The sequence below is a fragment of the Taudactylus pleione genome, unplaced genomic scaffold (assembly GCF_031769625.1).
Source record: "Taudactylus pleione unplaced genomic scaffold, aTauple2 ptg000025l, whole genome shotgun sequence".
Taxonomy (NCBI): domain Eukaryota; kingdom Metazoa; phylum Chordata; class Amphibia; order Anura; family Myobatrachidae; genus Taudactylus; species Taudactylus pleione.
The window spans coordinates 4,659,260-4,687,248 of record NW_028284427.1 but is presented as its reverse complement, the minus strand read 5'-3'; the positions used below and the strand labels follow the sequence as shown (position 1 = coordinate 4,687,248).

The 27,989-nt window shown below is 40.4% G+C and overlaps 1 protein-coding gene across 1 annotated transcript in view; it reads right to left on the bottom strand.

Annotated features, from left to right (window-relative positions):
• Positions 1–2,429: 2,429 nt before the first annotated feature.
• The window catches only part of FBXW11 (F-box and WD repeat domain containing 11), a 123,211-nt gene continuing 97,651 nt past the window's right edge, over positions 2,430–27,989 (bottom strand). Inside the window, exons 9-13 of the mRNA XM_088451288.1 lie at positions 21,327–21,445; positions 21,032–21,142; positions 20,354–20,432; positions 6,511–6,699; positions 2,430–5,015 (exon numbers count right to left, since the gene is read on the bottom strand). Of these exons, the coding sequence (XP_088307414.1) occupies positions 6,538–6,699; positions 20,354–20,432; positions 21,032–21,142; positions 21,327–21,445 (471 nt within the window). The 3' untranslated portion in view covers positions 2,430–5,015; positions 6,511–6,537. The remainder of the gene's footprint in view (positions 5,016–6,510; positions 6,700–20,353; positions 20,433–21,031; positions 21,143–21,326; positions 21,446–27,989) is intronic.

Genomic DNA, 27,989 nt, shown 5'->3' with positions numbered 1-27,989 from the left:
CAGAGTCATCCGGGAGCACCCCATAATCAGATGACATGTCCTCGTTATCATATTGAGTAGACTAAGATGATAGCAAAATTCTTTAAGCCGGTCTAATCTGGGGTGCATCCCCCTGCCGCACATCCATAAGATCCTGCACCTTATTGGAAAGAGTATTAACCCAGGAAGGATTAGATTGATCCGACTGCACCCATGCAGGTTGTAACAGGCTCTGAGAGGGCATAACCTGCTGCTGCGGGAACCTCAGCGGGGGAAACACAGGAGGGGCTGCTAAGCGTCCCGCAATGGCAGTTGATGCTTGTGCAAAGCACGCCCAAGGGGGCTGTTGCACGGTGGCTGAGACAGTAGAGGGACCTGGAGAGGCACTTCAGACCTAACCCCTCCAGTACCATGTCTCCCACACCTAACACTGTTGCACATTTTAGCATGACAGGAGCCAAACTGGGCATATCATCCTCACTCCCAGACATGGTTTAAAGGATATTAAGTACCCTATATGTGACCCACCACACAGCACATATAAACTGTGAGGAGAAATCTGCACCCTGACCACACTTGTAAAGGCTCAGTGAGAAAAAAAAACACAGGAACAGAGTGAAAAGAGAAACTCAGACAGCGCTAGCATGAAGTCCCATACAATGCAGAGATTAATACACCTGCTCAAATGGCACTACTAGTCAACTACACAGACTCAGTGTCTGGTAAGCTATAGTGCTACATACACGGACCACGTTGGAGGAGAGGTACTTAGGGGGACCCGGGCTCCACACTGCCTGTGAGATCTGTGACTCAGCCAGGAGAAAATGTCTGCCAGATCCAGAGGAGCTGTCCCTAGTAGCCAGACCGCAGTGAAAAGGCGCACTTGTGCAGTGGGAAGGAGCCGGCTATTGGACAGGGCTCCCCTCCCCTGGCTGGCATTTTAACCCCCAGGACACTGGACTCGCACCCTTACTATCCAACCGTGGTGGTCCAGTGGTAGCGCAGGACTCAGTGCCTGGCTCCACCGCCATCATCCCCAGGGGGCACTCCCCAGCCCTGAAGGCAAAAGACTGCAATTTCAGCGGGACACCGCTTATAGTGACCCACTCTTGAAGAAATCTGTAAAAGAAAAAATCTTCAGGGGTTATTACACAGCCCCCCGCGTGTTAGTGACCCGACTCCGGCCGGGCACCCAACGAAACTGAGGTGCCTCTGGCCCGGGTATAAAGGGAGACCCAAGTACATCCTGGGAGAAAAATTGACTGCATAAGGTGCTCGGATGACTCAGCATCACCTATACCCCCAAGGTCACCCTGTGGACACTGAAGTAAAAATTAACTATATAATAGTCAATGTATAATGCAAGATACGTATTTAAAAACTACAATTCGCTAAATGGGAGAACATGCTTCATGAATCTATGAATGCCTGAATACATATATTAAACCAGTAGTTCCCAAACGCAGTCTCAAGGCTCCCCAACAGTTCAGGTTTTAGAGATATCCATCGTTGAGCACAGGTGACTTAATTAGTACCTCCATCAATTTGATTTAACCACCTGAGCTCAACCAAGGATTCTCTAAAATGTGAACTGTTGGGGAGCCTTGAGGACCGCATTTGGGAACCACTGCTCAAAACAACAAAAATTTGCTTGGTTCTGTACATCATTCAATAGTATTTTGAACTGTTAATGATTTAGTAGTAAAATTGTAGAGGCCACTAGATGAAGGTGTTATGTTAGGTTTAGAAATAAATTAGATATGTCCAGTTCATGTCAAATTTATCTTTTACTGTTAATATCACTTATCTACAAAATATATCAGTAAATAGACTACCAACATTTTAAATATCATTGCTACTATGATCCCTAGGTCATAACACCTTCCATTAAAAAAAAAATAAAAAAATAAGTTTTCAGAAAATTATTACATAAACACCTTCGTCCACTGGCATCTTCAATTATTTTCATTCATCCAAAAAGATTCAAATAATGTTCATTTAAAATGTCAGAATTACATTTAATATGGGTTGTCCCATTTTGCAGGTAAAAGGTGTTCAATAAAAATTCCATTAATATTTTACATGTGTTCCTCATAGGGACCTTTAATCACTGGCTAAGCCATGTCAAATTCATGTCAATGCACCAAGGATGGCTGTAAATTCATCTGTTATAACATACCTTACTTAAAATGGTCATTAAAAGACTATCAAAAAGGCTTAATATAATTTTACAAAGTTGCAGGCTCTTAACACGTAACCTCGACTCCTAAAATAAAAAAAAATTAAAAAAAAACTTTTGTAAGATGACTTGTGTTTAGAATTTCATTAGAATTCATAACCTATGGGAATTAAATACTTTCCAGATTTTGGACTATACAAACCACATCTCTCTCATATTAACTTTTTTAAAGACCAGATTAAAAAAAAAAAAAACGAAACAAGTTACTACCTTCAGAGGTAATTTTTTTATTAAGCACATTCCACAGTACAAAGCTTTCATAAACAATATGTACAGTTTCAATAAACTATTCATACATAGATGCGGAAATAGCTGATAAACACAGAACTTAGAAGTATTCCAGTGCTTACAGTCTTAATGTACATATGCCCAGTAATTGTTAGCAAAAGAATATTTAGAGCGCAGCCAGAATGTTAATATATTTTGGAGATTCTAGGGCATCAAATTTCACCTGTGGGTTTCACAAAAAAGAATTACAAAAATTAAACAACATTTTTCCAGGGGACAAGTGTATCTCAGTCAAGCACTATATACAGATTTACTGCATAATTGTTTTTTGTTTTTTTAAAACACGCAGTAATGTAAAGTAAACAAAACAAACAACGTTACAGACTACTCTGAGTTTTACGCTAATGCAAAGTTATGACAGGATTACATTTCCATCCATTGTCTAAGGTTCATCTCACCTTACCGGTGTGAAATGTATCACTAAATGGCACAGCAAGAAAAACACACACGTAATAATTCATTATCCACTAATAAGATACATTTTGTGAAGATATGTTAGTCTCTTTAAAAACAAGTTCATTCTTCTGTGTTGGGTTTAGAAGGAAAAAAAAAAGGGAATCTGCTCTGAAGAGGCCAGATAAACCAGTGTGTGTATTAAAAATCTAGGAATTGTATTATATGAAAATATATAATACAAAACATACATAATCTGATGATTTATTATAAATTATATTGTTATAAGCCATTGCCAAAAGTTATACTGTGCATTTCAGACATTCAATTCAGAAATCAATAGGGAAACGAGCTCAACTGTGTGTGTAATAAATTATATTATTACAGACCCTCTTGAATAGTAAAACAGTAACAGTATAGAGCTCATTATGCCAAACATAATGGCACCTCAGGTTTTTTGCGGTGTGCTTCATATGAATGACAGGTAACCTACCGCTATGCTAATGTGACCATTCACTTAACTTTCAGACTTCAAACACTGAACAAAGCATATTACATATTTGTGCTTATATACATTGTGTGAGCCACAGGAACCATATTGTACAAACATTGTTCCATTACAATTACATATCTAGTGTGATATCAGACTGCTAAAGTTATGTGGTTTAAATAGTATATGAGATTTACATATTTAATGACATAATATCCTATTCACATGTTTATGTAAAATTTACATTTTTATAATCAAATAAAGAACTTCAAGATACAAAGATACCAGGAGAGAGTTGGCTTGTATGCAAGGTATCACTGCAAATGAGTACGCTCCAAGTGACTAGCAAGCAAATCTGAGCCCCACGTGTATTTCACAACGCAACTGCTACATAAAAAATGGTCTATGGTGAAAACCTTTGGCACAAATTAGGACTATAAATGAACAAATTTAAAAGGGATGCAAATTACTTAATAAAATCTGTACTACTCATCGCTAACATGGAACACTGCAAATGTCATTTTCTTTGAAGTGCACCTGTCACCTCACATCTTTCATTGTAACGTTAGAGAATACAAAATCGCCAAAGTGTGGTGCTTCTCCTCTATAGTTTTAAGTGTCTAAGTTTCAATAGACTTCAGTTTTTGCCAATGAAAATTTTATTCAACATGCTTTTCCTCAAAAATAAAAAAAAAATAAAAAATGGAGGATGGAAACTGATCAATGTCAAATTCCTCCTGTAGCCTCATCAGCATGGTCAGCATTACTTTAACAATGCATCTTGATGTACCTTACAGTTATCAGCAGGTCACTACATACAATGTGAGAGGGACGCCTTCAGTAAATGTTAGGCGTGACAAAATATTACAAAACCAAAAGTTTATTAGATCATAAATATAGGATATAGTTAAAAGTTTTTCGTTATTAATTCAACAGGGACACTTCTTCCATTTTTAGTTTAGATTGTAGTATTGTATGTTCTTTCATTTACCAGTAGAATATAATAAGCAGAGTTTGGCTTAGTTTTTTTTTTTTTTTTTTTAACCAGTGTTGAATTGCTAATGACTAATTATACAATTTAGTTTCCTTCTACATCAACTAGCATTACGGGAAACAAGGGCTAGAAAAAGATATCTGTTCAAGAGTGAAAATATTCCAAAATAGCAATAATTGGCAAATACATTTTTAATATCTTAATACATACATGCTAAACAAAAACAGTTTTTGTTTAAAGGTGAACAAACAGAGCAAAGACATAGAACAATTTGGATATGTTTGGCACCCAATCACTACTGGAAAACATTCTTTATGAAAGTCACTAAGTGCAAAACAAATGAGGTCACACCCTTTTACATTTACTGCCTTGGTAAATGTCCAGTTCTCATAAAAATTTACATTTTCAGCTTTGGATTTCTCAATTCAGTTACCATACAGGACTTCAATATGAGCCTTTTGAAGTGGGGTGTAAATCCTGTAGTTAGAAGAACGAGGGTCAATATAGGTTATTGGTTGATGAAATGCTTGTTTTGCTTCTACGTGGCACCAGTAACAATTTCCAATAATTACTATACATGAGCTTCTTGCAGTATCCACATATCCAGTACAGTAGTTCAGCATAGCTAATCCCTACAAAAATACAATTTAAAAACACAAATAATCATTAATGGATGTGGTAAAGTTATTGCTGTAAGCTATGGTAGCATACCAAATTTTCAAGTAAGTGGAACAAGTTTAAAACAAAAGTAAAATGCATACAATAAAATTGTATGGAATGGAAGACTCCTTGGACAACAACATAGTAGTGCTTCAGCAAATGTAATAGTCAATGTAAACCCATAGGTTAATGCACCATACACTGCGACAACAGTAAAGTGCAAGGCTGCAGTACCTGGTGTGGTATAATAAATATATATATACCACAAAAAACGTATTCTCTATTGTTTCTGCATCTTTTACCATTTTAAATCAATCACATTTTTTCACATCTTTTAGTTGTAATATTTCGCTATTTGAGTGTAATGCTCATCTAACTAATTTAATTCTTAAACTATGAATATTATGCTTTATTATTAATGACCGATCTGTGCTCTGTTTAGCTACCCTTTGTGTTAAAAAACAAATGTCTACCAGATCAGGCACTTAAATGACGATCAGCCTCTCCTCCCCATCAAGTCAAATTGACGCGTTTCTATAATCTACCTTTTTCATCTTTTAAGTGTCACAACTAGAGACAAAACGCGTCAATTTGACTTGGTGAGGAGACACTGATCCTTATTGGAATGCCTGACCCGGTGGACATTTTATTTTTTTAAAGAGCATATATTAAATAGGGTCCAAAACGGAGGAACCAGCTGAATTATCATACTTCCATGTACTCTAACCCCTGAAGAATGGCTCACTCTCTAAGTAGACCGGGAGAACTCCCCAAAAATCAGGACTCTCACGGAAATACAGCAACAGCTGGTAAGAATGGCCCAATTTGGTGCAGATTACAGCTGTTCTAGAAAGTGTCGGGTCATTGCTGGCACTATGGGGCGGATTCTGAGTTGGGAACAAAATAAATAAAAAAATAAGAAGCAAGTAACTTTGTATCTCGAACAAACTATGCTGAATGTAACTGGAGCAAATCCTTTTTTTTTTTTTTGCAAAAATGGCCTGCTTTTGCATATAGCCCACATATGCTGGACAACATTTTTTACATTGCATTTTAAATTTGAATTTGGTTACACCCCTATCATCATGTGTAATATACATTCAGTGGATATTGTTATCCAGACAAGTGCAAGAAATGTAGCCACACACAGAGGGCCAGATTGTGTAGATCTGTTCAGGTTCTTGGGCTGACTGGAGTACAATGGAAACAGGCTGAATGCTTTCTACAACCACTTTCAGGGGAAGCAACTGTCTGACCGTGAAGCAATAACATTATTTTGGTAATTATCAGTCACTACAAAATTGGTTGGCCAAGTGTGTGATTAGCGTGCTAGTGATATAATTGAGGCACAGAATGATGGTTAGAGTAATAAAAATTTAAAATGGTACATACTATTTGCATTGTAGGGAAACACTATTAAGGTAACATTTCAGCTCAAAATTGAGAAAAATAACATTTTAAACTTACCTGGTAAAGACAGAAAAGTGCATGATGCTATCTGGAGATGTAAGTGTATGTCCTAGACGGAGAACGTGTATCATTTGGAGCATTTGAAGGAACGTTTAGAAAATCCCAGATCAAAATGGTATCATCATGGGAGCTGCTAATGATTTGGAATTCATCAAACTGAAGGCGAAATACACGTCCTGAATGTTCCTAAAAATTATTAAATGCTTGTTATAGAGATCACGTAAGATATTACTTAGAACTGAGGATAGAACCCAAATATGGTAAATATTCATATAAACGTAAACTGCATAATTTTTACCATTACAATTTAGACCTGATTTTGAAAATATGCTGTTTTCTCCATCCATGCTAGCTGGATAAAACTTACTGGTATGGTAGAAATCTTAGTCAAGATGTTTGACACGCTAATGTCATTTAATAAATCCATGATGACAGAGAAAAGAGTTTGTAAGGGCAATCAAGCTATTGTACTTTAAACATGTTCATTGGTCTTATCACTGTATGTAAAAGAAGTATATAATTCACCTGTTTCAGAGAAGAGAGACCTCATGGCAAAGGTATCAATGAAAAAGTACTTGAACTGAGCTAGGAAAATTCTACATCGTGTTTGCAAGCCAAAGAGGATAACAATTAGACAAGCAAATTAAAAAAAAAAAGTATAATAAAACCACCTCAGGGACACAAGGCAAAAGATCAAGAATCAAGACAAAAACATGAAAATACAAATCACTGCCCAAATATTAATACATAAAAAAAACATGGCTGAAAGGACAAAATTATTTAAAAATATTATATTTTAATGTGTATTTGCAGTGCCAACAATTAATGTTTAAAAACTCTTGGAAACGTATTTCCCACACTGGATTAAACAACCTATGGTTTCAGGCGTATATAATCCTCCCTTTATCCAAAAGCTTCTAAGTACAAAATTAATTGACTGAAAACGATGCTTAGTAAATCTTATTTAAAAAAAAAGTGGGATTCAGAAGTATGAATGAAAATAAAGAAATGCGAATTAAAAAACAAACCTATTTTCCATCTACTCAAAAGATATTTGTGCAAAATAAAGATGTAATCAGTCTCCTACATATTGCATTATTTTTATAGAATAAGTTTGTGAACCTATAATATTTTAATAACATATAGGATATCTGAGTATCAAAGTGGATAAAGTCTCAATTCATTTATAAGGGGTTCTAGTTATGTTTGGTAAACCTGGTTATCTCCTACCCAGTAGTTTTAGTTTATACCTAGGTCTGACTCATATTTTAACATTTGCAGCAATGAGTTTAAAAAAATGTGATAAAATTAACAATGTTATTTGTTGCAAAAAGTAGTACACAGTATCTTATGTGTTTTTATTCAAAGAGATCCCCTTTGTTTATTTGTGACATAATTTCCATCAGTTGAAAACACAGGTAACAAAGATATGTACATCTTGTTAAAATTTTCTTAATATCCATAAAAATTCCATTGTACAAAATTCCATTGAAAAATATTAAGCAAATTAGCAGTATCCAATTTCTTAACACTTTCAATTCTTTTATTTCATTTCAGGTGTTTTTTTCTATTTCTAATTAAATATTTCCATTTATCTCTGAGGTTAGTCTTATTCATTCCATCATAACTATAAAATAAAGAGTGGGCAATAAGCGGCCCCCCCAGCTGTTCTAGAACTACACATTCCAGCATGACCTGCAACATTTTTGCTATTTGGCCATGTTAAAACTGTTGCAAGGCATGCTTGGATTTGTAGTTCGACAGTTGGAGGGCCGCTTATTTCTGCCTTCTTGCCATTTGCTGCAGGTCAGGATTTCTGCCGGTCAGGCAGAAATCCTGACCTGCAGCAAATGGCAAGGAAACATCATAAGGAAATTAACCCCAAGGATACTCCAGGAGGATATCCGAAAAGAAACCATTATATGCAGGTTACAGCATTTACACCATGTGAGTAGGTATGAAGATTTTGAGAACTCCAGATACAAAAGGATGACCAGCAGGATTTCTAATTTCTGATAAGGATTAAGTACTATCCCAATACTTTGTGTTTTGCAACATTTTATATCCAGCGCCACTGGATGACACAATAATTTTGCTTGGTTGGAATTGTATATCTATCCTGAGCTTATAGTATGTAAAAATGATGTTAGTGACCCATCAGGAATGTTTGTTCTATTGTAGTATTTGCATATTTATCCCTATTGTATATCAAATCCCTTATGTATCTGATCAAACTAGCTAAATTATCTCTCTTGATATTAGGCAGGTTTAAACCTCCTTCAGATACTTTTTGATGGAGCCTGATCAAAGCTATCCGAGATTGTTTTTTAAATTTTCTAAAATCCTTACTCAACACTTTCTTTATTTCTTTTGGAGATTAACTATGGTAAGACCCGAATTGGATATAATATTTTTGAAAATATCATCTTAATCAAATGTATTCTTACCGTATAAGTAAGGGGTAGTTTTTGCAATCTCTGTAGATCACTTATACTTGATTTACTTTTCCCATATTGAGATTCTAAAGATTATAAATGTCTAAGTATTTGTATCCCTAGGTATTTCATTGATGTAGACATCCAATTCAATGTTGGACCTCTCGACAACCTTGGTTTACTTACTCTGTGTATTTGTAGTGCATTTGATTTGTCCCAATTAACAGAAAAATCAGAAATTTTCCCAAATTGTGATATAATCCCAAATACGAATGGTCTCAGGATGCTTTACTGTTGGTATGAGGCAAAAGTGCTAAGTGGCTCTGGGAACAAAACATCGGAATTTTGGGTCCATTACCAGGAAACTCTCCAAACCTTAATCCAATTGAGAACTTGTGGTCATTCCTCAAGAGGCGGGTGAACAAACAAAAACCCACAAAATATGACAAACTCCAAGCATTGATTAGGCAAGAATGGGCGGCCATCAGTCAGTATGAGGCTCAGAAATTGATTGACAGCATGCTGAATTGCAGAGGTCTTGATTGACAGCATGCCAGGGCGAATTGCAGAGGTCTTGAAAAAGAAGGGTCAACACTGCAAATATTGACTCTGTATAAACTTAATGTACTTGTCAATAAAAGCCTTTGACACTTATGAAATGCTTGTAATTTTACTTCAGTATACCATAGTAATATTTAGCAAAAAGGTCTAAAAACACTGAAGCAACAAACTGTGAAAACCAATACTTGTGTCAATCTCAATCTTTTGGCCAAGGCTGTATATCGGTTCCTGTGTTGTATAGGGTTTCTGGAGATGTGGTTACATTTTTAGATAAGGGTAGTTCACTCAGTCGAGGGTTTGTCGCTTTATTCTTCCCATTTTAGTATTTACTGAATCATCTAAATATCTTTTCAGAGCAATGTATTGCTCTGCAACAGAGATATTTTAAATGTCTTGCTTGGTAAGATTTTAAATTTTATTGAATTTCTGCTCGTCTTCTTGTGACTGCTATACATAAAATTCTTCACATCAGGCACTTACAGATAGAGATAGCAATTTAGGAGGTGTTTGACTTCTAGGTATTTAAGGGGATTTAGCCCAGTTTCCCACAGCCTCAATAAACAGTGATGTCCGTACTAATTTGCAGATTAGTATATTACCCAGGCAGCAATACTTCATTAGGTTTCAATTGATATTCCAAGTTCTATCAAATCCAGATGGACAGCCTTTATGTATACACTGAGCAGCAAGCAATTGTCATATGTAGGTCAGCACACCCACAGCTCTTTAAGCCACCTGTGGTTTTCCCACAGTTATATATTAAATAGGGATCTGACACAGCAAGCCTACAGTTTCAGTGCTTTGCTTTAGTGGGTACCCATGTACTCACACCAAAAGTTCCAACTTATATGAAACATGTTATCCAGAATCTATTTTATATATTACTTAGTAATATATGTGTGTTGTTTGACTGAGTATCAAATGAGTATAATAAATAGCCAACAGCACCCAAAGTATATACAGCAGATTTTCTACCTTTTCAAAGGGAAGCTCACTTTCACTTATTCAACATATGGATATCTTATTTCATCCTCACATTAAAAAAAAACACTTTACATGTATCTGAAGAGGCGGATTTTCATCACACTTGCCTATATTTCCTTATAGGTAGCAAGTCAGACACCTATAAGGTTTTAAGGTCCCAGTCAGTGTTCAATCAAAATTAAATCATCCAACATATGCATATGTTTGTCAGCTTAACAGTGTAGATGTCAATTAAATAAGATTATACATCCTGCAGCATCCAAGATAAATACTATAGGCTTCTCTATTTGAGGGGAGAGCTCACTTTCACTATTAAACAGTATATTGAAAATATTCCTTCCAACAGTTCCCACTAAGTGTGTTCTGAGTATCAGATGGTTAGAATATATAGAGCCAGTAGCATCCAATGTAAATACAGTAGATTTTCTACTGTTTCAAAAGGAAGCTCACTTTCACTTATTCAACCTAGGGATCTCTCATTTCATCTTCCATTGTTGTTAAGTACACTGTACAGGTCTTTGAAGAAACAAACTTTTATGACACTTGCCTATACCTATAGGCAACACACCAACAAGGTTATAGGATCCTAATCAGTGTTCATTCACTGTTGAATCAACCAGCAGATTTATAACAATCAGCAGAGCAGCGTAAAATAAATAAATATTATATATATATATATATATATATATATATATATATACATATACACACATCCTACAGCATCTGAAATAAATCCAATGGGTTTCTCTACTTGTTTGGGGAGAGAGCTCGCTTTCACTGTTAAACAATATGTATTATACTCTTCAACAGTTCCAAATGGGTGTGTAATTACTGGCTCAGCTTTGTCCCCGCTGGGTTCATTCACCCCCTGTGGATACTATGTGCTTTAGTTTGTTTTAAAATTTCAGGCATCTGCTGCATTCTGCTTCCTCAAATTTATCTGCTTTTTTTTAATCGGGCTCCCACTCAGGGGCATATTTATAATGGGTGCAGGGTGTGCGGTGCACACAGGCCCCCTGCACCGCATACATTGCATCCATATTATACGGACGTCGCAGCCATTTTCCCCTCGCTGTCTCGTGTACAGGAGATTTGGGAGCCTTCCTAAAATGCGCCCTCCTCAAGATGTCCACTCCCCAGAAGCCGTCCACCTCTCGTCATTACATCAGGATTCCACAGAAGTTCAGTATATTTAATTCCAAGATCCAAAGCGTAAATCCAGTTTGTTGGCAAGGAATGTAGTCAGCATCCCGGCGTGGGGACGCCGACGATCTAAATACCAGCGCCAGAATCCCGTTGGGATCCCGGCTCCAGTATCCCGACCGCCGGCATCTGGAGGTAAGTATCGGGGGTTACGGGAGAGTTAGGTTTAGGGTTAGGCACTAGAGGGAGGGTTAGGTTTGGGCTGTGGGGAGGGGGAGGCTAGGTTTAGGTACTAGGGGGTGGGGCATTTAGGCACCGGGGAGGGAGGATCAGAATAGGGGTATGGGTTAGCGGTACTATACTTACGTACAGTTGTCGAGATTTTCACCGTCTGAATGCCGCTGTTTGTATTCTGACTAGCGGCATCCCGACAGACGGGAAATCATACCCAACCCTGTTGGCAAAGCTGTAGTCTTGTCCTTTGCCAGTGAGCAGTCATTAGGACCTCTGTTTAATCAGGATTCAGTTACACCCATCTGCATTCATTCATTCCTGGTGCTCAGCTAAAAAGCAATTCAAGATTAGTAATGTTGAGTATCATCTGTAAAGTGGGGAAGACCAGACCTTGACATCCGATCATTTCACCCAGTATTAGCGTCTATACTGCAAATAGAATGGGAGATGGTATTGAACCCTGTGGAATACTGCCTGGCAGTGGAACTGGTGACAAACTCCAATAGACACTCTTGGTAAATTGCCGGTGAAAAAATTATTTGTACCACTTAAGGACTGTGCCATCTAGAAAATAGAAATTTTTCAGGTACACAAGTATATCCCATAGTCTACAGTATTGAATGCTGCATAGATCCAGAAGGGTCAATATTGATCACCTCTATTTTTAAGATAATGTCCAACAATTGTTTTCTTTAGAGGTTCATGAAAACTGTACTATTATGGCAGATACTGGGCCACATACATAAAAACAGCCCATCAGAAGCTTGGTTGAGGCACAGTCCAAAATTGCAGTTGGTGGAGTGCAAACAATTTCAATAAGGTCTTCTACAACCAGGGGGTCAAAATTAGTCAAATAAACTAGATGGCTTACATTCGTAGGCTTATACCATTTCACTCATTTGACTGCACCATTGTCATTAGAGCCCAGATCAGCAAAGATTGCAGACTCATTACAACTCGACTAGGAGAGGGTTGTATTAGCTCCAGACATGCTAATTTGCAAAGCTTCTGTGCTGAACGGAAAAGCAGAGCTGGCCTGTTTCCTGCCATGATCTCACTTGACAGGAACTCTGACTTCTTCAGCTCCCCAACACTGCTGTGAAACCAAGTAGCTTGGCAGTGTGGTATATGAGCAGCAATAGTATCCATTGCAGTTATCACATCCCTATTAGTAATGGAAAAAAAAACAAGGATCCTCAGAGGCACCCAACACAAGAGATATGTACTTGCACCCAGAGCTTGGGGAGTATCACCCCACATTGGACTTATCTGTAGCAATAGGAATAACGTGAGTCAATGCATTGAAATCCCCAGGGAGAGCCATCTTTGATGCTCCTGACTAAACCAACAACGTCATTTGCAATTTATTGTAGAAATACAGTGCCTTGCAAAAGTATTCACCCCCCTTGGCTTTTTATTTTTTTAATTACATTACAACCTGTATTTTTTTTTTATGTGATTGATCTGCACAAAATAGTCTTAATTTGGTGAAGTGAAATGAGAAAAATATATATAAAAAGAATCTTTATAAATAAACTTCTGAAAATTGGCATATACATATGTATTCACACCCTTTGCTATGAAGCCCCTCAAAAGTTCTGGTGCAACCAATTACCTTCAGAAGTCACATAATTAGTGAAATGAAGTTCACCTGTGTGAAATCTAAGTGTTACATGATCTGTCAGTATAAACACACCTTTTCTGAAAGACCCCAGAGGCTGCAACTCCACTAAGCAAGAGGCATTACACCATGAAGACCAAGGAGCTCTCCAAACAAGTCAGGGATAAAGTTGTTGAGAAGTACAATTCTGGGTTGGGTTATAAAAAAAATATCCAAATCTTTGATGATCCCCCGGAGCACCATCAAATCCGTCATCATCAAATGGAAAGAACATGGTACCACAACAAATCTGCCAAGAAAGGGCCGCCCACCAAAACTCACAGACCAGGCATTAATCAGAGAGGCAGCACAGAGACCAAAGGTAACCCTGAAGGAGCTGCAGAGTTCCACAGCAGAGACTGGTGTATCTGTGCACGTGATCACAATAAGCCGTACACTCCATAGAGCCGGGCTTTATGGAAGAGTGGCCAGAAAAAAGCCATTACTTAGTGATAAAAATAAGAAGACACGATTTGAGTTTGCCAAAAGGCATGTGGGCGACTCCCCAAATGTATGGAGGAAGGTGCCCTGGTCAGATGAGACTAAAATCAAACTTTTCGGCCACCAAGGAAAACGCTATGTCTGGCGCAAACTCAACACATCCCATCACCCCAAGAACACCATGTCCACAGTGAAACATGGTGGTGGCAGCATCATGCTGTGGGGATGTTTTTCAGCAGCAGGGACTGGGAAACTGATTTGAGTCGAGGGAAAGATGGATGGTGCTAAATACAGGGAAATTCTTGAGCAAAACCTGTTTCAGTCTTGCCTGTGATTTGAGACTGGGATGGAGGTTCACCTTCCAGCAGGACAATGAACCGAAGCATACTGCTAAAGCAACACTCGAGTGGTTTAAAGGGAAACATTTAAATGTGTTGGAATGGCCTAGTCAAAGTCCACATCTCAATCCAATTGAGAATCTGTGGTCAGACTTGAAGATTGCTGTTCACAAGCGGAAACCAACCAACATGAAGACGCTGGATCAGTTTTGCCTTGAGGAATGGGCAAAAATCCAAGGGGCAAGATGTGGCAAGCTCAGAGACTTATCCAAACGACTTGCAGCTGTAATTGCCGCAAAAAGGTGGTTCGACAAAGTACTGACTTTAGGCGGGTGATTAGTTATGCATGCTGAAGTTTTCTGTTATGTTGTCCTAAATGATGTTTGATTCACAATATAAAAAAACACACAACTTCACAGTTGTAGGCATGTTCTCTGAATGAAATGATGCACACCTTCAAACAATCCATTTTAATTCCAGGTTGTGAGGCAACGTAACATAAAAAATGCAAAGGGGGGGGGGGGGGGTGAATACTTTTGCAAGGCACTGTATCTCATCTTCAGGGATGGGTAGCAATTGAGAAGGACACAACCTAGTGCCTTGGCCAGCAATGAACTCAAATAAACGTGTGCGTGGATCCTAAATGTAAGTGTTTTTTTATGAGCAGAGGGCCATGCCAGCTCCCCTGCAATTCTGTCTTGAGCAATGGAAAATAATGGGACTGTGGCCCCCAAAGTACGGACTGCATTTCGTCCAGTCGATGCCTTGTAATACATGCTAGATTTGATGATTCAATAAAGGTCAGCAATTGTAGTACAGGTTGAGTCTCCCATATCCAAATATTCCGAAATCCGGAATATTTTCAGCATGACTGAGATAGTGAAACCTTTGCTTTTTGATGGTTCAATGTACACAAACTTTGCTTAAGGCACAAAATTATTAAAAATAAAGTATAAAATGACCTATAGGCTTTGTGTATAATGTGTATATGAAACAAATGTCATGTATTTACACAAACTTTGTTTGAATCACAAAATTATTGAAAATATTGTACAAGATTACTTTCAGGCTGTGGGTATAAGGTGTATATGAATCATAAATGCATTCTGTGTTTAGATTTGGGCCCTATTCCTAAGATATTTCAATATGGTATACAAATATTCCAAAATACCCTTGGTCCCAAGCATTTTGGATATGGGAGACTCAACCTGTAGCAGCCTTGTTTCCTCTAGATCTGGCATTACAGAGAACAGACATGATAAGGTACACCTAAGGTAGTTTTCTGCATTTCAAACAGAGAATCCACAGTTCTGTTCTAAGCACTAGACCATCTGTTAGACATCAGTTATGTTTGTCTTCTCTTTGATAGTGGGGGTGAGCAGGAGGGCATGTAAGACATGGGATCAAGTCTTGGGCAAGAAAAACCCTCCACGTTTTACTTGGTTTTTAAGAACTCTTCGCATATTATTTTCCAGCCTCCAATATAATCATTTGCAAAAAGCAATAAATCAAACACCAAGTCAGTGAAAACATTTGTTATATTTAAAAAAAAAAAATTTAAATACATTAACCAAATCATATACATACACATTGTAAATACATACACATACATACATATATACAGTACATACATATAACATATATAATCACTCACTTCAACTAGTCCAACATTCAGGTTGCATCCTTAGTGATGCCCAGTCTTCACAAGGCCCACTATGTATAGAATTTGAAAAAGAGCACTCACAGCATCCATAAGACAGAGAGAGTTGATTAATTACTAGATACCACTAGTGTTCAAGAATATCGGTTACCCAACGATTCAATCCACAATAGAACCTTCATCAAAGTATACAGCATCATAGATTAGATCCTCACAGTGCACAGAAAGACAGGCAAATAACATTTAAAATAAAATGTGGCTCTTATACCGGCCCCGACAGCCCACCATAGGTGTATCTACTTAAATCGGTGTCCGAATGGCAACGTCATGTTCAGGCACGTCAAAAGCAATATTCAGCAAAGCAGCCAATGATGGCTGGGCTGTGAAGTGGTGTCAGATGCTGACCATGGCGTCATGATGCACTATGTGATGCCATGAGTTCCAAGTGGGAAAGCAAGCCGAAACCCAGCTGCCCAGCATAAGCAACAGAGCCAAAATACTAAATAATAAAGTATAGGGGCATATTCAATAAGGTGCGAAAAGTCCCGTACTTTTCGCATACTGGACTTTTCGCCGTCATCGATGGTTTTCCATGCGGAAAAGTAATGCGCGCGTCCCCACTTATCCCCGTATTCAATTAGAAATTGGTGAAAACGGCACCCGGCAAAACGCAAACAGGTGAAAAGTGCTGTCATTTTTCGGGAAATCAGCCTGACACTCCCCAAAAGATGCACTGACATTGGGGATCACTATAGATACCCCCGAATAAGCCTGCTGAAGGTATTTAGGGTACTTGTATGCTCTCAATAGCTGCTAATTAGCGTCTTTGCAGAAGTGGTGAAGAATAGCATTTAGCAGGTTTTTTTTGCCAGAATATAGTAGTCCCAGCAAATTTGGGGTACACAAAAAATGGGTGCTAGCATATTTTAAAGTTGCTAAAGTGAAGTTTAAAAAAAAAAAAAACTTAAAGATCCACCTGCCCAAACGACCTGCAAACTTAAAAACATCTGGGGCATACTTGGGGACCCCCCTGGAGTCTATTTCGCAAGTTTTTAAATTTGTATACAGCACAATATTATAAAGCACTAAAAAAAGATTATTGGTATTAAGTTTATCTATTGACTTCACAATTTAGCAACAATGACATCCTTGTAAGGTGCATGCCGTGATAGTTCCACATGGACACTGGTCAGGTAACATTACATTCAAGAACACTGTAATTAAACAAAAAATTATACCTTTATAGATGCAGTGAGTACCCTCTTTGAAAAAAAAAAAATGTACACATCTTTGCTGCAGTCGCGCTAAAGAGAAGCCCCTCTCGGCACGTCACGTCACGTCCTGTGTGACTCTGCCAGCTCCAGACATCTTTTTTTTTCGAAAATGCATCAAAATCACAATTCTATGCGACTAGGACACCAGCAGACTGTGCTGATTAACTTGATATGTGACATCTTATACAGACGCATTTTCAGCAAAAGAAAGTCGCCCGGCTCTAGAAGAATAGTAGGGGACTCCAACGGACAATACCTAGGGCAGAATCCTGACGATTAAAATCCTGATGAAATTTACATAGTATTGTAACCCACACCTCCCGCAGCCTAACCCTAACCGTCCCCTACTGTAGCCAAAACCCACCCCTCCCCATAGTGCCTAACCATAATACTTGCCATTGGGATTCGACGGTATTGTAACAGTTGGGATTCTGCTGTATTGTAAATGTCTAAAGGGTCACCGCCAGGAATCTGACTACATCCCTCATTAGGTATGTGCAAACAAACCAGCATATACATAATTCTCATAAGACATTTGTATTTTGTAGGGGTGTGCAATAAGTTTACGGATGAGCAGTGCATAGGTAGAGTAGACACAATCTGACTGTCTGGTTAAACTGTAATCTCTGACTAAAGTTATTGTAAAATTTCAGGGCACAGAACAGTGTAAAAGCAGCAATGCACACCAAAAAAGTCTGCTTGTTCACTTTCTTCACAAACTTGATATGGAGCTCAACAGAGGCCACTGGAGAGCCATGATCTTCTACCACTAGAAGAGTGGTGTGCGATAGCAGGAGAGTGTTGACCAACTGCAAGCTGCTTTTGGGGAGGAAGCACCATCCCGAACCACAATGTTTGAGTAGTTTGCAGAATTCCAGTGCCGGAGACAGTCCCTGGAAGACACGAGTGCTGCAGACCTCTGTCCACCATCACAGAGGATAACGTTGCTGCCATGTGGGCCATAGTTGAGGTGGAAGCCAGGGTGACTGTGGCCCAGTTAGAGAAGGAGATGTGCAACTTATTGGGATCCATCTGCTCGGTACTCCACGAAAAGCTTGTCCTGAGCAAGGTTTCTGCACAGTGGGTGCCCCATCAGCTTACTTGTGAGCAGGAGGTAGCTTGGGTGACTTGGTGCTGCAACATGCTGGCCAGGTTTGATAACTGTCGCTCCAACTCTGTCTGGTAGATCATCAGTGGCGATGAATCTTGGATCTACAGTTTCGATCCTGAGACCAAACAGTCAGCCCAGTGAACCCCAGTTGGAAGTGCGCCACCAGAGACGTTCAGAAGTGAGCACAGTGTGGCCAAGCAGATGGTGGCTATTTTTGTGGCCAAGGCTGGTCATGCAGCTACCGTACCACTCCGACCGCAGCACACCGCCACTGATACGCCAACCAATGCCTGCAGCAAGTGCTGGAAGCAATTTCCAGGTTCCGTCCAATAACTCGCGTTTGTGGTGTCCTTCTCAGGCAACGCACCTGCCCATAAGTCCAGGACAGTGGTGGATTTTCTGGCCCGTGAACACACTTGGTCATCCGCCATACAGTACAGACCTGGCCCCCTGTGAATTCTTCATGTTCCCACATATCAAGCTCAAGATGCATGGGATTCGTTTTGAGTCACCAGAAGCTGCAATGGAGACATTCATCTAGCATGTAGAAGACATACCTGCTTTGGACTGGTCCAGCTGCTTCACCATGTGGTTTGATGGGCTTCTCTGGCGAATACTTTGAAAAAACTTAATGTTCATTTGGTTTGGTAATATAATATTTTTTGTGCATCTGGAAACAATCTTTGGATCATTTGCTCCTTGATCAAAAGTTATTTTTTTATTAAGGCACAGAAATCTATTACACAGAATGTTTGAAATTGAGCATTTTCCATAAGAGGATTTTTTTGTGTCATTTGCAATACCAATGAAGTTCTACAGACCACATTTGCTTTCTCTTTCCCAACACTATCCTAGCATACCCTTCCTCACTACAACTCATAGTAACTCTAGGAAAGAACACAGTCTACAGTGTAGGAAACAGTGTAGTACCTGTAGGAAAGAACACAGTCTACACTCAGGTCTACTGAGTATCTAGAACCCACCCTTGATCCAGCAATTTTTTTTTCTTCACAGATAGCCGTATCTCTGCACAAACCGCGACCACAGACCTGCAGCTACACAGAGCTCTGATCAACAGATTACACATCACTTTGCGGAGACCACAAACCATAAAATGAACCCACTATTATGGTTTTGAATAATGGGAGGAAGCCTTAGCACGCAGGAAACCAATACAAGCAAGGGAAAAACAGACCAACTGCTATGTGGCCCATACAGCTAAATGACTATTCCTGTTTTGCCAATGCCGATCTGCGGACTCCAATGATCGATGATTTCTTAGGGGATCGGGCAAATTTATTATGTTAAAAATCCCCAGCTTGCCGATTCTGATCATTTTTGAGTTGGCGAATCAAGATTGTCCAATATGCGCCCTATAAATTATTTGCTCTTCTTATTAAGTCCCTATTATGAATTTAAGTTTTACATACATTATAGATTTTATAAATAGCACTGACATTATATTTTATTTTTTCAGTACTACTTTAACTAATCAACAGCTGTTTTTCTGGACAGGATATTACACTACCATTATGAAAGTATTACACACAAATAATTTGATAGTCTTGTTTTACAAATATTTAGTTTAACAGTCTTTAGGGTTTAAAACATATGAATATTAAAGTTTCTAAATCCGAACTTAGTCCTTAGGATATCTGACAGGTCAGGTTTTCCAGACCACCTAGCTGGTGCACAGGTGTAGTCATTCCTATCAAACACAATTTAAAGATTCACAGGTGGGCTGGGAAAAATGAACTGCTATGGGTCTGGAGGACAGAGTTTGAGAAACAGTGTTCTAAATCAGAGCTTCTCAAACCAGGTCCTCATGGAACCCTAACAGTGCATGTCTTCCAGACGATCCAGCTGGAGCACAGGTGTGTTAACGAATAGATCTGTGGATACCTTGAAAATACGCACTGTTAGGGTTCCATGAGCACTGAATTTGAAAAACTGTTCTAATGATCCCAGTGAAGAATTAAAATTTCAGAATTATACATACCACCAAAGTACGCAAACACAAAGTGCTTGCTGGAGCACGGGGATCCAAAGCAGCCTGCAGATCCCAAACTTTTATTTTCCTGAAAAAGAGATGATGACTTAATAAAAAAGTTCCAATAACTCGCATCAAAAGCAAAAACAAATATGTATACCTGGGGGAAGTGCTAGTTTGAGATGCATATAACAATTTTATTAAACACTGAAATGACTATATAGGTGTTAATGGTTTAATTTTATCTGGACTGGACTGAAAATCATTTGATCCCAACCCATTCTCCATCCCGCACTTATAGATCGCCACATCTTATTTTCAGCACTTTGTACCTACTTATCTTGTTTTAAAGATTAAAAAAAAAAAAAAAAACATAATAAAAGGGAAGAACATACTGACAGAAACAAAAGGGCTGTAAATCATCCCCTTCAAAATAATGAATACTTTGGGGAAGGACCATTCCCTTCCCCCAATGGAAAATCCCAGAGCTCCTCCGTTACGGAAAGAGGTAAGCAATGCTGAAGGTGAATATCCACAGCTAAGAGTGATACCCTGCTCACTACAGCTAAATGTGGGGAACAGAAGATATAATTAGGAATGGAAGAAAACTATTCTTTTTTTTTCATCTACGGAAACCCCCTTTTAAGTACTTTATTAACACCAACCATAAATAGCATGAGTACATACCCATCATATGCACCGCTGACAATCCTCTTGTTGTCGAATCTTATACAACGGACAAGCTCTTCATGACCTTCTAAAACCCGTAAACATGCTCCACATTCTATATCCCATAATCTATTTGGTTAAACAGAGATACTAAATTAAAGATGTTGGTTTTTAAATTTAATGATATTTAATCATTTCAGGAAATATGACATTTTATAAATACATATAAATTGAAACGAGTAAGTTTGAATTCAGTTGTTACAATTTAATATTAAAGCTAAAAATTATGAAAAGATGTATTTTAAAAACATACCTTATGGTATTATCTGAAGAGCCACTCACAACTAACCGATCTCTATACTGTAGGCAAGCAATGCCACGTTTGTGCCCATTTAGTGTGCGAACAAATTCACAAGTACTGGTGCTCCAAACCTAAAGACAATAAAATATAAAAGAAAAAACCTCATAAAAATGAAGGACACATTCTTTCTACAGGTTTGCTTTCAAAACTATGCTTTACATATTTACAAATACACATTACCACAGAAATAACAAGAAAAAAAAAACATAAAACCAAGCCAATTTATGGTCATGCCCTATAATAAATATTCAATTTCCTGTGGACTCCAGCGTTCACTGCAAAGAAACTATACGTGTGAGGCTGTAAAGTGAAGCAGATTTAAAGAGAGTCTACAAATGACTATAATTTAGAAATACTAAGAGCATACATAGGAAATCCAGACAAAACCCTCTAGAATCATCTGCCAATTTTACTTCAAAAGATTGGTGGGGAAGGGATCTTCACATTAAACATGGCAATCAATATAATAATCCCGCAAAGAAGTCATGCCAACTATTTCATTTACTTTTGATGCTATTGGTGGTACGAAAGGCATTCAAACTATTTTTAAATCTTATTACATAAAGTCCCATTGCACTCACACTTCATACTCATCTAGTCCTTGGCGGTGATCACAAATTCAGGGTTTTGGAAAAAAAAAAACGCAGTCACCCGATCCATACTGGACACACTGTACACTACAGTATGTACAGCGCTGCCATGGGACGCAGGCAGATTACCGGCGGCCGGGATGCTGGCCGTCGGAACCCAGACAATGGCAGGCCGACCGACGTCCTAAAGATAGGCGTCAGGGGGGTGGGTGGGGGGGGGGTTAGTGCTGGGCTCCACAGGGGGGAAGTTACAGTCAAGCCCCCCCCCCCGCCCCGGGAGGGATAGGTTTAGGGTGCGGGAAGGGAGTGTTAGGCACCATCAGGGGGAGGTTAGGGGAGGATCGGGGTGGGTTAGAGTACTTACTAGACACAGTCAGTATGTAGACCGTTCAGGCTTCCGGCATTGGTATTTCATCTGGCGGCTAATGAGCTGCCGGCATTACATACAGACAGGGCCGGATTAACAATGGGGCGGGTGGAGCTTCAGCTCCAGGCCGCCCATCAAAATAGGCCCTTCATCAGCATGTGCTGTGCTGCTGTAGACAGGAAAAATTTTTTTTCCTGCTTCAGCAGTCTGACAGTGGCAACCTGAGGCCCCACCCCCCCGTCGACCGCGGGCCGAGACCCCCCCACCCCCTTCACGCCCGCGGGGGATCAAAGACAGGCATCTGTTTTTTTACGCTGGCACTATGGAGGCACAGCTTCTCCAGCCCTCCCTTCACCACTTATGCACAGTGAGTGTCCCCGTGTCTGCTCCTCCTCCGTGACGTGTGACGTCACAACGCATAGGCACACTCCGCGCTGTGAAGAAGCAGGCAGCCCGTGTCAACCTGTCAGCATGAGCAGAAGATCCTGAGCTCCATGAAGACCAGGTGAGTGTCTGATCCACCAGAGAGGCAGGCTCAGTACTCCTGGCTGCTGCTGATCAGCACAGTGTTGCTGGCTGATCACATGTGTAGCACTATGCAGGCACTGAAAAGATTTTGATAAGTAAATATGCATGTGTGTATATATATATATATATATATATATTATATAATATTTATATATATATTTGTGAATATAAGTAGTGTATATATATATGTATATATGCATGTATATGTGAATATATGTAATGTGTATATATACTTATGTATGTATATGTGAATATATGTAGTATATAATATATATATATATATATATATATAATGTATATGTGAATATATGTAGTATATATATATATATATATAATGTATATGTGAATATATGTAGTGTGTATGTATCTGTATATGTGAATATATATTTATTATCTAGGAAAAAAACATGCGCACAGTTGTGGAATGTAAAAGATTTTTAAACAAATAATCTGTCAAGTACTCATGGGGGCAGAGGGGGAGAGCGGGTATTAAATACACGGGCCCGGGCTTGCTAGAGGGGCACGATGCCACCCCCCTTTTCCTATCTCACTGCAGCCCAGCACACCCTGTGTGCTGGGCTGCATCGGGAGACCGCCTCCGTGGCTGCTAAGCAGCCACAGTAGTCTCCTATGCTTGTGGGTGGGAGAGCAATCGCACTGATCGCGCCCCCCCTGGCTTTGCGCAAGGCAGAGGGGCTCACAGCCCCTCTACCCAGCACTTTTAGAGTAGCAGCTACTGTGTCTTTATGCTAATGCCGCAGCTGATGGGTGTCCTATTGAGATGGCCACCGGCTGTGGTGCGAATCACAAAGAAGCACTATTGATGGATCATTCAGCCACTGAACCTGCCTATGGCTGGCACAGAATGTCTGTCGGTCCATGGTTGCTGGTGTCAGTGGAACTGCATGTTTTGACGCAGTCCATGACAGCGACACACCTGCTCTCTTAAGCCACTTCCCTAGTCACCGCTCTGAAACGACCATCGAAATTCCCTGGGTATCCATGGTCGAAGGTCGACGGGTAACTATGTCACACCCAATAGCACAGACCACACCCCCACTGGTCACGCCCCCTCATCAGTAGTCACACCCCTGCTGTGCTGGTTACACCTCATGCGGCAGCACAAAATAGGCCCTAAATAAATTTCAGCTCCAGGCCCATGTGGACCTTAATCTGGTACTGCATACAGATTCCCTACCAGAGATGACAGTTCCCACATGGGTAACTGCCATATAGCGCCGACGAGCTAATGCTGGGTACACATTAGTCGATGTGTACCCAGCACGATATCGTAGGCGGAGGGCCCGGCATCGACAAGTACATACAATTGGCGATGACGGGAGCAACGGTGCGACAGCGGGGGCCATGCTGCATTCGGTAGAGCGCATAGTCAGCGACATATCGGGTACACTGCCCGATGTGGATGATATATATTGTCTTGTGTGTACCCGGCAAAAGAGTCGGAACGCTCTCAGCCAGCCAATCAGTGATCGGTTTCTACTTGGGAACGCAAACGCAGTACAAAGTTGCAGCTACCAGCAAACTGTACAGCGTATTGTATAAAAGAAAAAAAAAAGAAGATGCAACCTAGCGTTCCCGCTAGACTGTGGGCAGGGCAGAGCGCTGAGGATACTGAAAAGGGGCCGTGACACGCCTCCAATTTGACACATTTGGGGGCATGGCCAGCACTTACTGAGGTGCTGGGCTTCCCCCAAGCTATCAACTTACAGTGAATAGATGCCGTGCACATGGCATCTATTCACCCAGCGGTGATTGTTCACCACAACTTTTCCCCACCTGCGGGACACTGCAGCCGGCGGGTAGGGAAACCTCAGGGCAGGCTGTTTAAACAGGGAACCACTAAAAAGAGCAGGGTGCATTTTGCCCTTATAAAATTGGGCGCAGCGCCCCGCTAAAACTAAGTACTGTATAGTATATAAGAATTCCGTACGCATTACAAATTATATTGTATGTTCACATTGTGACTGTATACAGTGTCCGTATGTGATTGGCCATTTGTCTTTGCTTGCTTTAGTGTAGTGCTGTCTCCATCAGCTGCTACTGTATACAGTTACAGGACTGTAATTTTCATCAGTGGAGCACTGGTTACCCAGCAGTTAAGCTGTGTATCGCACGGTATGGACTCTCTCGCGTCTTCATGTGCCGAAAACACAGGATATTCATGTTGTGACTAAGGGCCTGATTCATCACGGATCGCTATTGCGATCGCAGTTGCGATTATGCATGCAGTCACACTGCAAAATTCTGCTATTGTCTGCAATCGCTATGCCAAACGCTGCCTAACATAAGGATGCCCACTTCCCCATACACACATCCGCAATATCTTGCAAGTCTGCGAAAATATCAGTGTGACCGGATGAAATCAACTTGACACCCGATCAGATTGGGTTTCGATCCCGCCTGGATCTTGGAGTATCAGGGATTTCCGCTTACCGTCAGTAACTGCCAGTCACTGACTCCGCTCACTGCGCAGTGGGCGTGTAACGATGCTGCCACAACCAAACTCTGCCATCGGCATTTGGAACCACTTCTTACGTACAACCAGACTCCTACCGCCGGCACCTGGAACAGATTCTGCTGCGTCAACAAACTGTAGCCGCACCTCCTGATTGGTGTCGGCTGATTCATCCTGATCCCTCGCTCAGCGCTGAGCTTTACTGAACCAGCCGAGCTCCCAATCCCGCTCAGCAGCGCTCAGCCAACTCTCCCTGTTCCCCCAGCATGTGGCCACGCTGCCTTGCAGTGCCACGCTGGGGTGCCAGGAGCTAGATTCCCGGGGTCCCCAGCAAGGAGCACTCGGCAACTGCTTAACACTGGTCCCTCCCCGATGCAGTGCACCTGGGGTTAAGCGCCCACAGCAGCCGGAACTGGTTTGGGCTGCGTGGCGCCTGGCCCTCCACACTGCACTGAGGTACTGTGCCACTTGTAGCCCTGTAGTGGCTTCCTGCCACCCTGGACTGCTGGGAGCTATGATCCCAGTCCTTGGCATTCCGACATGCCCGGGACCAAGTTTCGATTGCAGTGGCTCTGCTCTCCCAGTCCTCCATTGCCGCAGCCTCCGGAGATGGTCTGGGGCAGCGGCGCTTCCATGCAGTCCCCCGGGGGTTGACACTCAGCGCTGCCGTGGTCGCCTTAGGTCTGGGGGGGCGGCACATAACAGTAAAAAATATATTTTAAATGCTATTACACTTAAATGGGTGCCTAGCATCTACAACAATTCAAAGATGGCGCTGCTGCAAGGGATTAACGCCTTCAGTGCAGCGGTCACCATTAACCGCAAGGAGGAGGGGGGGAGAGAGGGGGTGCTGGCTGCGGGAATGGGACCAGGCCACAATCGGTAACACTGAGTACTATTGGAGCCTCACACACACTTGCACAAGGTCTGACCTTGCTGAAATTGCTAACCTCAGCGCATGCAGTGAAAGCCCAAGCTGCGCATGACATCACAGTGACTAATTTATGCACGTACCTGTAACGGCGTTCAAACACACTGAAACGCCCAACCCCCCCCCCCCGTCGCCACCTATTAATCAATTTGCGATGGGTTTGTGTGATTTCTGTGAATGCAGTGGTGCTTTTGCGCACTGCGTTGCATACGTATGCGCAGAGCGCGTGTTTTTGTGCAATATTTTACCTTCAAATGCATCTTATTCGCACAGCAATGCAAATAGGACACAACAAGCAGCTTCTGCTAATTAACATGATAACAAGTAAAGGCTTCCATTCATAATCCGACGGATTGCCGAATCCTTTAATGGGATCAGAAACACTGATCTGCCGGTCGTAAACGCTGACCAGCAGACATCGATTTCTGCGATCCGTCGAAGGATCGGTTAAATTCCACTGATTTGCAAATCACTGGCATATTTTGATCATGATCGATAAATCAGTTAAATATAACATGTTGGATTTCATGATCTAGAGATGCCAATTTGTAGGATTGCTGCAATCAGTCGCTAGTGTATGGGGCCCTTAACACAGGCTATTTAATGACGGACTTTCATCATTTACCATTGTAATTCTTATCCGAGGAAACTATATTCCTATTTATAGTGAATGCTGTGAAAAGTATGTCTAAATATGTACATCTTTAACATCATGTTAAATATAATGGTTGGCATTACTGTGCTGGAATAATTAATGTTTAACGCTGCAGAACCGAAAGGGGTTTAGTCCCAGCATTGTGTACAATTGCATAAACATTTTTTAATTGTACTGAATGTGCACTTTTAGAGAGAAGGCCTTTTCTTTTAAAATGTCTGGGTACTGAGTGGCAAAGTATCCTGGTAAGGGAAGCATTTTTAATAGCCACAACTAATAACATTAAAAATGTTAAATCTTGAAATAGCCCATTTGCTGCGGGCGGGGCCAGTGGTGCTTTTGTCTTTTGGTATTCATGTATTTGTCTACAGAGATCTTCCATAAGAAAGGAGGCAGCTATGTCTTAAGTCAAATAGCTATTTAAATCCAAATATTCCAAATTAACTTAAATGACAGATTGCGGGCAAATTAATTTACCTCCAAATAGATAATTTAGTTACGTGTGGTATCTTAGCCATATGCATTACAGGGGGTCATCTCTGTTATCTGTATTCAAAGAAAAAATACAATCTGTCAATTGAATTTATGGCCTGGGACCCGAGCCATAAAGCGAGGATGGAGACCACTGCATAACAATTTTGTGCCGTAACTCCATCCAGATGGAAAAGTCAGTGCTATACGTCTAATGTGGACTGCATATGTAATGATGTAGTGCAGGGGTTCTCAACTCCAGTCCTAGAGTACCACCACCAACAGGTAATGTTTTGTGGATTTCTTTAATTATGCACAGATGCGTTAATCTATTTTGCTGGGTCAATAATTATTCCACCTGCTTCCACAGACAGAAATCCTCTAAACATGACCTGTTGGGAAAACGTGAGGGCTGAGGTACACAATATGCAAATGTAATACTTGTTGCAGCTAGATGTGGCACCTGAGCAGTGTCTGCTAACTGCAGCACATAAGGACTTTAATTATGTTGCTGGGACTAGAGAAACATTGTTTAAAAACAATTAAATTCTATTTAGTATGTGGCACTATAGAACTGGAATAGTTGCTGTCCAGCAC